General features: G+C 36.9%; 2 protein-coding genes across 7 annotated transcripts; both read left to right on the top strand.

Moving 5' to 3' along the window:
- Window positions 1–232: 232 nt before the first annotated feature.
- Window positions 233–6,153, top strand: LOC140785837 (alpha/beta hydrolase domain-containing protein WAV2). 5 transcript variants are annotated; one of them, XM_073133893.1, is made up of 8 exons: window positions 233–589; window positions 2,506–2,541; window positions 2,637–2,715; window positions 2,847–2,901; window positions 3,012–3,128; window positions 4,221–4,385; window positions 4,920–5,116; window positions 5,746–6,153. In XM_073133893.1, the coding sequence occupies exons 1-8, from the start codon at window positions 352–354 to the stop codon at window positions 5,819–5,821; spliced, it is 963 nt and encodes a 320-aa protein (XP_072989994.1). In that variant the 5' UTR covers window positions 233–351; the 3' UTR covers window positions 5,822–6,153. The 5 variants fall into 5 exon arrangements, with proteins under 5 accessions (XP_072989994.1, XP_072989997.1, XP_072989995.1 ...); XM_073133896.1 differs by having other exon boundaries at window positions 234–589; window positions 5,720–6,153; XM_073133894.1 differs by having other exon boundaries at window positions 235–589; window positions 4,920–5,175.
- Window positions 6,154–6,528: 375 nt separating this feature from the next.
- On the top strand, window positions 6,529–11,650 carry LOC140785836 (omega-amidase, chloroplastic-like). Of its 2 annotated transcripts, XR_012108525.1 has the most exons (11): window positions 6,529–7,040; window positions 7,149–7,265; window positions 7,552–7,776; window positions 8,135–8,228; window positions 8,333–8,407; window positions 9,001–9,079; window positions 10,188–10,203; window positions 10,499–10,579; window positions 10,673–10,755; window positions 11,292–11,448; window positions 11,544–11,650. XR_012108525.1 is itself a non-coding variant. In XM_073133890.1 (10 exons), exons 1-10 carry the CDS (start codon window positions 6,819–6,821, stop codon window positions 11,368–11,370), a joined length of 1,071 nt encoding a protein of 356 aa, XP_072989991.1. In that variant the 5' UTR covers window positions 6,529–6,818; the 3' UTR covers window positions 11,371–11,650. The 2 variants fall into 2 exon arrangements, 1 of the variants encoding a protein (XP_072989991.1); XM_073133890.1 differs by having other exon boundaries at window positions 11,292–11,650.
- Window positions 11,651–14,101: the final 2,451 nt, after the last annotated feature.

Genomic DNA, 14,101 nt, shown 5'->3' on the forward strand with positions numbered 1-14,101 from the left:
AACTCTATTTAAGTTTTATTAGATAACTCCAAATTAAAATCTAACATATTTAGCTAGAAAAGATATTAAATCCCTTTTTAATTATTTAATAACTAGAAAAAAATGATGGGAATCCATGTAATTATGGGAAGGACGTAAACGAAGACCTTGAGGGGTATTATCTTAAATAAAAAATATAGAAGGGGGTAAAGTGCAAAGGAAGTGAGCTTGTATGCGGACGTCCTTTCCGGGGAAACTTTTGCCTAAAACAAAACACGGCACGTGACTCTGTTAGGTTGTTCTCTCGTTTCGCCCACCACCTGTTCGACAAAATTCCCCTCCGAACACTGGCGTCGCCGAAACCCTAGCTCAATGGCGTCGTGGCTGAAGGCACTGATATACGGAGCCGGAGGAATGGCGGTGGTCGGCATGGCGGCTTTGGTTGCGCTCCAAGAACGCCTCGTTTACGTGCCGGTGCTGCCTGGTCTTGCGCGCGCCTACGCCATCACGCCTGCTCGGCTCCGCCTCGACTACGAGGACGTGTGGCTTCACTCGTCTGATGGGGTTCGCCTCCACTCTTGGTTCATCAAGCACTCCCCTGCGTGCCGAGGTGTGTACTTTTCGGCACTAGGGTTCTTGAATCTTGATCATAGGCTTTGGTTTGGTTTTGCTTGGATTTTGACTTGAAAGGATTGTTTGGGCTATTGGTGTTGGGTTTCGTGGGAATTAATAAGGTTTGGATCTTGGCTGTTGGGTGATCTGAGGCGGTTAACCCCACTATTGCGGCTCTGCTACAAAGTATGGATTTTGGATGGTTTTCTTTGATTAATGCCTTGAATCAATTGTGTGTCTTTGGTTGAGCGTGGGTTTCGTGGAAATCGATAAATATTGGATTTTGGATGGTGCGAGATCTGAGGTACGGTGATACGCTATTGCATCTCTGCTCCTATAGTTGAAGATGGGGTTTTAATGAAAATTATGTCATAATTATTGTTAGTTTTCTTTGATCTCTTCCTTGAGTTGATTGATGTCCAGCTCGAGGGTGTTGGGTTTCGTGAGTATTGATAAATTTTGGATTTTGGAGAGCAAGGGTTAGCCGATTAGGTACAATTGCGTGAGCTTGAAAAGTTCTTGTGGCTCTGAACTAACGGTTGATGGTGGGTTTCTAATGCAAATTTTGTTCTTATTTTTTCCGTCCTTCTGGTATAGAGAGATTATTCTTTGTTTGTGCTATAGTATACTTTCTATATCAAATATGGTGGGGATACATTTGTGCTTTCTGTGGATATTGCATCATCGAGGCTGGCAAGTATGTTATGGTGGTAGCTTAGGAATTTGCTTTGCATTATATATTTGGAAGGCAGTAAGATTCCTAGAAAAGGAAGAGTGAGTGGGATAGGAATTCACTTGTCCAGCATGGACTTTGGCAGTTAACTATTTCCTTTTTTTAATACTGTCATCCTAGCATGAGCTTTAGTCCTCCTTTTGACTCGCAGTGTGGTTGTTCATGCTGTTTATGTCGGTATGCTACCCGTGAGGGCTTGGGGCATTTTCTCCAAGACCCATGATTGTCTGAAGTTCTTCATACCTATATTCAAACAATTTGAAAGGATGTTTCTGATATGCTATTCTCTATGGTTGTTCATGAATCATGAATTACTGCTTATTATATTTTCTTTACGTCTTCATGTATTTGTTGTCACAGCATGCCTTATGCTAATCAACATCTGGATATGTACATATCCACTTAGGAGGTTCTGGAGATGACTGGTATCCTCTTGTCTTTTAACAAGTATGGATGGAAGTTATAGTGTCGTTAATTTCCTATCATATTCTTTGACAAAAATTGTTATCAATGTGAATATGCTGACATGCAGTCTTCATTGATCCATTTTAACCAAAAAAATTCACTAGGAGAATATACAATTGTTTTCCCTTCTTCTATCCCAGATTATTATTATGTCATGTTATGGTATCCACTAACTATTATCTGCTTTTATCCATATTAATTTAGAAGGAAAATGGATATGATTGTTCTTCAGTCCATTTAGATGATTATTTTGCATTGCACTACTATGAATATGAATTTATCTTTCTGGCTTTATCACATCTGCATTTTCTTTCTCAAATAATAGAAGTGGATACAAATAATAATATCCAGGTATCTGTCCTCATCCACATTTCGAACTTTGAAATCTTTCTTCCAGGATACATAATACAGTGGCTAAATATCTTCTGGAGGCACTTAATAGTTAATACATTTAATCGGCTACAATAAGTGAAATTAGATTTTGTTCTTTGAGCCTTTCTAGTATTGTTCTTTGAAACCATAAGTATTGCTTCTTATCCTTCTACCACACTCATAACTTCTAACAGTTGTTTCAGTGGGTTCACTGATTACCAGTATGGGATATCAATTTGCTTAGAGTTTCTTCCATGTATGCAATACTTGTGTTTTCTGTTCTAGAAATGTTACTTGGTGATGGTTTATGAATCAACTATTCAACTGTGCTATTGCTACTGCAGGTCCAACGATTCTTTTCTTCCAAGAAAATGCTGGCAGTATCCTGATGTTTCTCTTCCGTAGAAGTCTCTAATTAGTTAGGGAGCTTTAATTTTGCCGAATACATCTCTGAGACCTTTACTCAGCTCTATAGATATTGCTCATCGTCTGGAGTTTGTCCGATTAATGATGCAGAGACTGCAATGCAATGTGTTTATGCTTTCTTACAGAGGGTATTGTTCTGCCTTAAATTAGTACTATTGTCATTACTGCTCCAGTAGTCCTTTAAATATCATGTTTATGTTGTTCTTGGCCTGTATTTTTGTAAATATAATCTTGCAAAAATATCTTCATTTAAAATCAGGTATGGTGAAAGTGATGGTTACCCATCTCAACATGGCATTATAAAGGATGCACAGGTTTGTTTGTACTCCTTTTTTGTTTTCTGTTTTTTCTCTTTTACCTCTGTGCTTATCTTTTTCTGAATTTTCTTCTATCTTCTGACTTTACCTGGTTTTCTGTTGATTAGGCAGCACTAGATCATTTGACTCAGAGAAATGATATTGACACATCTAGAATAGTTGTTTTTGGGAGGTCTTTGGGAGGTGCAGTTGGAACTGTGCTTGCAAAAAATAATCCTGATAAGGTACTTCAGAACATGATATTTCATTTAGTTTTACCATATCTGTTATGTAATCTAGTGCTACAGGTCATCCATTGAACTGGTATAGTGGTATGAATCGTCGTCGTGTTGCTTGCCCTAAGGATAGTCATTCATACCCCTTTACTTTTTTAGTTTATCTGGCTGCTATATAGATACATATTAAGCTTTTTCTTTTCGTTGGTGAACATGTTTATTTTATTTTGACATAGCTCATTTCAAATTGTTTTTACCTGGAAAACCTAAAATTTTCACCCCCAATGTGATACTACAATTTCTGTGTTAGCTTGACTGTCAGGTGATTAACCAGACTTATCACATAAACATTGGCTGATAGAGTTGGATGTGTTAGATGTATGTATAAAGGTAACTTGGCTACTGTTGTTTATAGTCTAAGAATCTACAGATTTCCCATGGTTCTTCTCCAAGTGATGATGTTGGAAGACTTTTCTGTGGTACCATCATCTGTGGCTTTATACCTTATTATGGACACAGAATGTCATGCTTAGATGGTATAATGATTCCTGATGTAACAAATACCACATACTTCGGGAGGTGTTTAAGAGTGGGCAGCAAACTTGCTATGTATCCTTTTCCATTAGTAACCACAGAAACTTATCACATGCTCATGCATTTACAGTTGACACAAATCAATTAATAGATATAGAGAGTTTGTTTGACTACCATTGTAGAATCCTTGAAATCAATTGTTTTTTTTAATGTATGCTTATAATGACTATTAGAGTTTCTGATTTCCATGTACAGAATCTTTACTACCTTTAATATGCTCTTGCTTGTTTGGCACCATTCACTTTATGTACTCCCCATTTGCAGGCAAAAAACACCATAAAGTTTCAATGTTCCATTTCATAAAACATGGGCCTTCAGTATTTATTATTTAATATCCCATTATATATTTATTCTGATATTATGAAGCCTTTATAGTGTGCTGCACTTATGTGATGGTAAGGCTTGCATGTACACCTTGGTCACAGTTTTGAGTCGTGGAAAATAACATCTTTTGATGTCAATGTTATTAAATACTGCATGCTGGACTTTCTTTTTAATGTACTGCAGGTTTCTGCCCTCATACTGGAAAATACTTTCACCTCTATATTGGATATGGCTGGTATTATGCTGCCCTTCCTAAAATGGTTCATAGGTGGCAGTGCATCAAGTGGTCCAAAGGTTCTGAATTTTCTCGTGCGCTCCCCATGGAGTACCATTGATATCATTGGGCAGGTGAACACTCATAGGCTGGGCTCATGCTTGGAGCTGCAAATAATTTTGCATCTGCTACTGTTTATGTTAATGGGGACCAAAGGAAATAGATTGAAATGAAAATCGACTTCTCTTTGTTAAATCATTTGGTTTTGTATATATGACATCATGCGGCCTAATCCATGACAAGTTTGCTCTTGGCCTTGGGTTGCTGGACATTCCAACTATCAAAAGTTTAAGATATCGGAAAACAAAGAAGGTTGGCATATAGGACCCTGCCAAAATCTCTATATAGTGAGCCATGTCAAAGTGGGAATAGTAGTGGAATATTTGACCAAGCATCTCCAAATGCATCCTTGTCTTTAATTTACGTGCATATAAGCACAGGCTGCTGTTGTTCGATGCAATTGTCCTTTTGTCCTCTTTAGAAGAAAGATCTTTATTTGTATCGAGTCATTAGGATGTCTTGAAAACTGTGATACTTGTCTAATTACTTTAGTCCTGTTTATGGGTTTACCTGATTTGAATTTGCCTCATACTTGGTCTATTATACAGGTCAAACAGCCCATCCTCTTCCTATCTGGTTTGCAAGATGAATTGGTCCCTCCTTCACACATGCGGATACTGTATGATAAACATGTCGAACATAACAGGCAATGCATGTTCGTTGATTTTCCTTCTGGTATGCATATGGACACATGGATTTCTGGAGGGGATCGTTATTGGAGGACAATACAGTTATATTTGGACAGGTATGTTCCAGAGATGCAGATATGCGACTTGGGCTGCAAAAATGACCCTACCGACAAGAGTAATATTCTACTTTAATTAAATTCTTTATTTCTTTTTTGTTATTTTGATTGAACATGGCCTTAATACCCTGTGAATCTGATGGAATTGGAATTGTAGATTTTCTAAATCCCTTTGTTTGAAACTATTAAGTTATAAGGTTTCAATTTATTTCATTTGGTTGGATTTGGTTGAATTTAGTTACATTCTTCTTGATGCCTAAAGGTAAATCAGGAAAATGCAATATTTTGATATGGATTCCTACTTCCTTCCAGACAACCGAGTTACATGGAATTCATTTCAATATTCTTCTTTTCTAAACAGTGAAATTCATTTCCAAATGAAGTGAACTAAATTGTACTAAAATTAAATCAAATCAAATCCATCTAGAATTAATTTCAAACAGTGTAAATTCCACATGTGCATTGTAAAATAAACCGACAAGTCTAATCAATTAGTGATAAAATTGATTCATCAGATCTCCTTGTCTTAATAATATTTGACCTTTATAGTCAGGTCATGTTTTCAAATATTACAGAGTTTTCCATTCTGCTTGTTTGTGACAGATTGAATGCCTTTCTAAATACTGCAGTAAGATGACATTGCATAGTCAGTGCGTCACAAGCACATATACTTCTGATGCAGCAAAAATTAATCGAATATGGTAGAGCAGTTCCCATTATCAATTGTGCTGATCAGCAATTCTGGTGGTCTTTTCTACCACATTGTGCAGATGATGCTGAAGTTGCCAATAAGTCATAGTGGCTCCTCTTACCTCTGCCATACTGACACATTCTTATTTTAAAATCCAGTAAAACCAGATGATTGATTTCCTTTGGGATGGGTGTTCTGACTTCAATTTAAACTCTTAATTAACTAGCTTCAAATATGTTTGTATTTTCTAGTATACAAATTCAGGAAGTTGTGGCCTTGTTGCAAATTAGACAGAATTGTAAAATATCTAAATTATTTTAATCTGTATGGGAAATTGTTCTTGATAGCTGCTACTGCATGATGCTTGAATGCACTTGCATCTTTTTGCATTCTCTCCTTTCCAGTTTGCTTTGCTTTTGATTAGGAATGAGTGGTCCAATTGAATCCTATTCAGTTACCATAGTTGCTTAACTCTGCAAGATTGTGAAGTCAACGCTGAAAGGAAGACATTGGTGTACTAATGAAGGATGAATAAACTCCTTTGCACTCGCCAGAACTTTTTCGAACATAGCCAGCCTTATAACATTGATTTTTAATGCAAATGTCCTTTTTCTTATATATGCTTTTCATAATCTTTGCTTTTGCTGGTATTCTGGTAATTAATAATTACAACTAAATCTCTTATCCTTGTGTTTATCTCCATAGAGTTATAGTTGTAGAAAGCAAGTAGTATACACCTGAAATAAAGAACATTTAGAGGTGTATGCACGAATAAGCTAATTTGGAAGGGTATAAATGAAAGTTTGTTTTTTCTTGGATAATATTTTTTTTAGAGGGTGTAGATATGAAAAGCCCTCTGGCCTCCGGTGTCCGGTGTCCGGTGTCCGGTCCAGTCTAAAGTGGAACGGGTCCGATCCAAATCCAATCCCTCTCCATTCCTATTCTTAAACTCCTCCGCCGGTAATCCTTACCAACACCCAAACGTCATCTTCACACCGATACTTCCCACAGATGAGAGGTGGTCTCGCTTTCTGTCTCCTCCCATCGCGCGCTCTCCTCCCCTCCTTTCGCCTCTCCTTCCAACCTTTCATCTCTAATCGAATCCAAGCCAGACCCCCGGCGCCGCCGCAACGCCGCCGCATCGCCTCAGTCTCTGCTATGGCTTCCGCCTACAAGCCGGAGGAAGCTAGGGTTCCTCCCGCGCTCCAGATCCCCACGCCACCTGTCACTAAGGTTTGATCACCTTCGTTGGACATCTCGATTGATTTCGTGAAGTGGTTTTGAATTGAGGTCCCATTCCTTATTCGGCTCTCTCTTGATTACTCTTTCTTCTTGTTTTAGTTCAAGATCGCTCTGTGTCAACTGTCGGTGACGGCGGATAAGGAGAGGAACATCGCGCATGCTCGCCGGGCGATCGAGGAGGCCGCCGGAAAGGGCGCAAAGCTCGTCCTTTTGCCGGTGAGTTGTACTTTTACTTTACCTTTTTTTTTTGGACAAAATTCTAGTTTACTTTTTTATTCGTTGTGTTAAAACTTTTTTTTCTGTAGCAGTTTGATTTTTTGCAAAAACAAAACCGGACTGCTTGATAAACTTTATTTATTGTTCCTCTTTTATGTTGTGTGTGTGTATGTATGCAGTAGCAGGTAATAACTTTTTGAATGTATAGTGTGTTGCACTCAGAAAGATTGCTAATGCTCATGCTTGTGGTTAGATCTTCCAACTTATAATAAGAATTCATTCTTAGGAAATCTGGAACAGCCCGTACTCCAATGATAGCTTTCCGGTATATGCGGAGGATGTTGCAGCAGGCAGTGATGCAGCTCACTCGTTTGCCATGCTTTCTGAAGTTGCTTCTCGACTAGGTATTACAGTTGTGGGTGGATCAATACCAGAACGCGATGGTGATCGTTTGTACAATACATGCTTCGTCTTTGGTGCAGATGGCAAACTCAAGGGTAAACACAGAAAGGTCAGAGTGATCTATTCTCATGATTTCATATCTTATTGGAATTCGTAAGTTTAAAAGTGCACAAATTAGATATTTTGCAAAAAAGTGGTCAGAGTGTGCATCTCTTGCTTCTTTGTCTGTTCTATTATACATAGGTCATTAGTAATAGTTGCAGAGTTGTGAATGTGATAGACTAAAGAATTGGTGAGATGCTGAGTCCAATTTGTAACATTAGATTCATTTGCAAAGTTCTTGCTTGATTGATACATGTCTTATTTTTCGGCATTTCTTCCACTCTCCCTTTTCTCCATTTGAAGCTCTATTTTGCGACTTGTTCTGGTTAACAAAATATCTTATATGAGCATAACATGGCATGCAGATCCATCTCTTTGACATTGATATTCCAGGGAAGATTACTTTTAAAGAATCAATGACGCTTACTGCTGGGCAGCATCCTACCATTGTGGACACAGGTTTAACTTATTTGTAATGTGTACCTACCAATCTTACATGGTATGCTCTTTAATATTTTGGCTGTGTCACAGATTGATCACCTATTGTCGTATTGTGGTTGCAGATGTGGGGCGTATTGGTATAGGTATTTGTTATGACATTCGTTTCCAGGAGTTAGCAATGTTGTATGCGGCAAGAGGTATCTCTCATATCCTAGTTAAGTTATTGGTTTTCAAATGTCAATGCTTATGTTAATTATTACAATGAATAACATGTTGGTTGAGCTTTGCTTCTTTGTTGCTACTTAAAGTGTCATTGGGACTTAGCCAGCAGAATAATTTGACTATTACTCAACCTAATAGATAGGCTTGTCAGGCAGCGGAAGTGAAGATTTGTCATTTTATCATCATCATCAAACAATACTTTACCAATAATGCTGCTAATGTATGGAAAAGCAGGAAATCCTTTTGAAAGAAAGGATATAATTGATCTTTCTCAAACAATGAAAAAATAAGACATTCAATCCCAATCTCACATTCTCTGGCTCATTAGAAAATGATAAGTTTTTGTTAGGAAGGTAAGTTCCTAGGAACTTCCACTTCCTAAGGTCACTTCACTCCCTTCACTTCTCGACAATCAAACACGATTAGTTCACTCCTTGTAGTTGATCTTTTTTCTCCACCACATCTTGTTACATTTACTACTTGCTAGTGGTCGTGAACATAGACTAGCAGATTATAAGTAACTTATTCTAGGAATAACTCATTAATGGAAGAAATGTGTTGATTGCAGGTGCTCATTTGCTATGTTATCCTGGTGCATTTAATATGACTACAGGTCCCTTGCATTGGGAGTTGTTGCAAAGGGCAAGGTAAGTTTGGACTGATTGGTGTCACTATTCTTCACTAATTTAGTATATTGAGAAGCTGGTAAATTCTCTGAGGAGCACTACACAAGCTCATAGGGAAATAAGAAGGAAGTCACCCCTACTGAAAATTCACTACCAGAAAACCTTATTTTTGATGGATTTACATGTTTGCTCACATATATGAGTTTTTGACTATTTTAAGTCTGCCAAATTTTAGCACATGTCTAATATATTTTGAAACTTAAATACGAGACCAGGTAGGTTTTGCCACGTCACAAAACAACAACTTCTAAATATAAGTCACATTTTGGTTTAAGAATTTTATGTAGAAATTGAATGTCACTGAGTAAACTGTTAAGAGGGGGAAATTTTTCATATAAATTGCTGAATCAAGAAGTTAATTATGTGAAAATTTCTTTCCCTAATACCTGTAGTATTTTTGCTCAGCGTTTCAATGAATTAGAAAGCTACTTATACTTGGAAGTCATTATTAGGTTCAACGGTTTTACTAACATGACAAAAACTCACCCAACTTTGTATTTAAGTTTTAAAGTGTAATAGACACATAAATAAAAGTTTGGGAGGGCTAGTTTGGTAAAAAAATCCGCATATGTTGGATTCTTTTCATTCTAGTTATCTCCTTGGTTCCAAGTTCCATTCTAATACCTTGCTACTACTGTTGGCACTGTTGATACTATTGAGACACAACATATCTGACAGAATCTTAAATGTAACCTTACTGAGTTGGGAGGAGTATTTTAGGATATCATAAGGGCTAAGTTTTTCAAGAAGTTCATGTATCCATATGAGAAAATATAGTTGGTACAATGCAGCATATGGTGGGAATCAGAAATAAATGTGTACAATAAGACATTAACATAGCTGTGGACTTATATGCTGGACTACTTTTGATTTTTGAACAATGACAATTGATTGTTCTGAGTTAGCATAGAATTCCTTACATCTATCATTCTTTCTTAGCTTTTGGACAATCGTTTTATAACATATTATACAACCATTACTTCTGGATATTCAATAAATCAAGTTTGCCAGTAATCTTATTTTCATTATGAACATCCTCTGTACTGATGATTTATGTTTCCCATGACAGGGCTGCTGACAATCAGGTATGTGAAACATTTCATTTTTGCTTGTTTTTTTCTGAATTGACAGCAAGTTGTATTGGTTATGACAAAGCATCTGATAATCTCTATTATTCTCTACTCATAAACTACCTTCTGGAAAGGTTATATCTGTCTAGATCAATAAATTAAATCTGTACTGCTCAAATGAATACTCTCATCTGACATCAATCTCTACTACTGTAAAAATGGTAAGATGGTGCATATATCTGGTGGAATAACAACTCACTGGCATTTTGTCTTCTTGTAAGTTATGCCATCTTTCTTTTCTTCTTTTCAGTTATTCGTGGCGACTTGTTCCCCTGCTCGAGATACTGGTTCTAGCTACATTGCTTGGGGCCATTCCACTCTTGTTGGACCTGTAAGCTGATTTGAAGAGTCAAAATCTAATTATGATTATGTAGTCTTGCTGAAAGTGATACATTATGTTCCTAAAAAATCTGTTGGATGTCAGTTTGGAGAGGTGATTGCAACCACTGAGCATGAGGAGGCAATCATTGTGGAGGAAATCGATTACTCATTAATCGACCTCAGAAGGTAATCTACTTTATAAGTTTTTGAAGCAGAAACTTTTTTTGATGGATGCAGAATTGGTTGATATTTCTGTGGTTCATTCAAAATGTGGATCACTTGATATGAGCTAGGTTTATTTAAAGGAAGGGCATTATACAGTATTATGACCATTAAGGCAGAATTCTATGCAATTTGTTTCATATTGAAAAATTCAAATTGATGACCATTTTGAGGACTGAGGTCCTAAACAGTGGAGTGTTGGCTCACTATAGAGTCCAAAATGGAGAGATTTTACCTCTGAGGGACCCAAAAAAGAAGCAAACTATGTTTATCAAGTATCCGCAGTATTTTATTACCTTTTGAATTATTTTTAGAATTACATCTATTGGAGGCGAGTATTGCATGATTAAATCCTTCACATCAGTCCTCCAATTTCTTTGTAGTATAGTTAAAAAGCATGCAGTAATTATTGTAGCACACAGAGTCTTTCTCTTTTTCTTTTTGACTGAACCAGGCATTTCTCTTTGTTGTGGCATTTCAAAACCAAATACTTTGAGCAGGTCAAGTCTTCCTCTGGAGAAGCAACGGCGGGGAGATCTGTATCAGCTGGTAGATGTCCAGAGACTGAGCTCTCATTAAACTGTAGCTGGGGCTTCATTCTTGAATAATTCTACATGCATATGCCAGTGCTGGAAGAAAAAAAGAAGAAAAATAGCTGTACGTGTAGACTTTTGTAACATTGACATATGCTGATCCATGTGCGTTAATTACTCGTGGTTGGTAATGCATTGACCTTGTTACACTCTTGGCAGGCTAGATTGTGACTATAAGCGTTCCTTGTCAGAGTGTGGAGAGATCATTGTAGTAGTAACTTATGCAAGTTGATGAAATAATAAATATTACTGGTGGCATTTAGAAATGTGAAGTAACTCATGTGATCCTCGTACATTTTTTTTTTATCACGGAATCTGGTGAACAATTAAAGAACTCATTGTCTTGCAGATGGAGAGGGTATAGCTGCTGCTGTTATACTTATTGTCGGAGCATTAAATCTTATGAAAGCATCAATATTGAGTCCCAAGTTTTGATCATTTTCTTCCATCTGCGAGTATTTCTCGGACCTTCCCAGTCTCACGTTGGAATTTAATGCGGATTCCAAGTGGGCAGGAGAATAAATGTGGATCCACCAATAATTATTCTGGGCTTCAACCCCAGAAGAGACAGCTAATCCCTCTGTCTCCAGATCTGGGCATATCGATGCAACTCCGATTAAAGACTACTCTCTCTCTCTCTCTCCCCTCTTCCACCGTTTCCCCGTGAGAAACTGCAGAAACTCGGTGAGATATCTCAGTCCAAAGCACAAACAGTGATGATCTCTGAACAAAACAGTGACAGTAGTACTTTGGCCATTCATGAGATATCCGTTCCCTTTACACTCACATGAAATGATTAAAAACAATATGCAGTAGTTAGAAGGCAAAAAAAGATTACATTCCACACCCTCCATTTTAACAAATTTATGATTCGCACCCCCCATCAGAAGATAGTATTTCACTAGAATAACAAATTCGTAAAGTGCAAGGTGTGAAAATGCGATAATTCCGAATCACAGTGGTGAGTAGTCGAGTGGAAAAAGGAAAAGAGAAGAAGAGAGGATTGCACGTGGATTCGAGCTCAGGCGTGGCAGACAACGTCAGAAGCTGTCGTGGTGTTAATAATACCTTTTTTTTGGTTTTGGGAGTAGTACGTGATCGATGTTGCCATGCTTTTGGCACAAATAAAAGCTTTCATAATCTTGTTAATATATATATATATATATATATATATATATATATATTTTTTTTTTTAAGCTTCATTCCTGTGTGTGTATCGTATCCCGATCTCTCTCTCTCTCTCTCTCTCTCTAATGTTTTGCCTTGCTTTTTGAGTCTTTCGCATATATCTTTGCTTGCATTCTTCGCTGCAATGTGAACAAAAGAAAAGCAAAGACATCGTTTGAAAGCAAAAGTTGGAAAACTACTACTCCTCCTCGTATTCTTTCTCGGGATCGCTTATTTTGTGTCTCTTTTGCCATTGTCCAAAATTTAAAAGCTCTTAGTAAATAGACACTCCAAAGTGACCTCTAAAGATGTTTACATTAATTCTTGTCGATGGGAGATTGTTGACTACTTACTTATAAACCAAGCAAATGTAGCAAGCCCCACGAAATATGGAATATTTTACCCATCGGATACACACTAAAAAGAGTGATTATATATATATATATATATATACATATAAGTCCCAAGTGGTATATAGGTAAAAGCTTCTCAACCCATCATCACATTTAAAAATAATAATAATAATAAGTAAACTCTTCAGGTTTATTGATTGCAAGCTCTCAGAAGTGTATAAGATAAAGAGAACCCATCAAGGAAACCTTTTCATGTGGAGGGTCCATATTCCTTTCCTCACTCATTGCAATTTAAAGAAGCCTCCCTTGATATATGAGTAGATCTATAGATATATAGACAGACACAGGTAGGCCTAGGTAGCCAATTTGACGAGAGAAGAGGACATTGAGCTGATATTATAATCTATGCAATACCTATATATCCTTGTTGTGGGATTGTGGTCCATTCAATTTGCTCAAAGATAGTGAATAGTGATAGATAATATACTATTATCTCTCCCTGTTAGCTAGGTATAACAATAATAAGTTCTTTGCAAAAATTAATTAATAGTCTACCATAATGAGATGATTGACTTAGTCGTCCAACTTAATTATCTCAAAACTTATGGGTATAAATACCTTTATGTATCGAAAAAGATTAGCCCCGCAGTCCCACCTATAGACTCAGGGATCTGAATTATCAAATATACATTGCATAGACTAGATAAAGGTTAGATTAATTAGATAGATATTTATATATATTAGCTTCAAAATTTAGTTTGTGTTATAGGGGACTAATATTAGTGAAATATATAGGGATAATAATAGCAAGCATGCTAACAATTAACAAATTGTAGCTAGTGGCCTCACATAGTCATATGCAACCCACCCACTTACCTAGTAGCTACTGGTTGATACTGTCCTTTTAATTGTAGAACTACATGTACATACTATACTATGTAAGTTGATATTAAGAAATCATGGTGCAAGTCAACAATATTCTCTTTTCATATGGTCCCAAACCTAGGTACAAGACCTTGGTATAAATGGAATTTAAGGGTATTACTAAAGGATTTTTGTTTTATATTTATTCTATCAGTGATATAGTGGGAGATTAGACTCTCATTTCCTTAGCTATCTAATTAAATAGCTATATAAGAAATCATTTACCAAAGGTATGGAAATGATCAATTGATGGGATGAGATGGATCAAATTGC

This window comes from Typha latifolia, chromosome 4 (assembly GCF_019914945.1).
Source record: "Typha latifolia isolate L0001 chromosome 4, TyphaL0001v2, whole genome shotgun sequence".
Classification (NCBI taxonomy): Eukaryota; Viridiplantae; Streptophyta; class Magnoliopsida; order Poales; family Typhaceae; genus Typha; species Typha latifolia.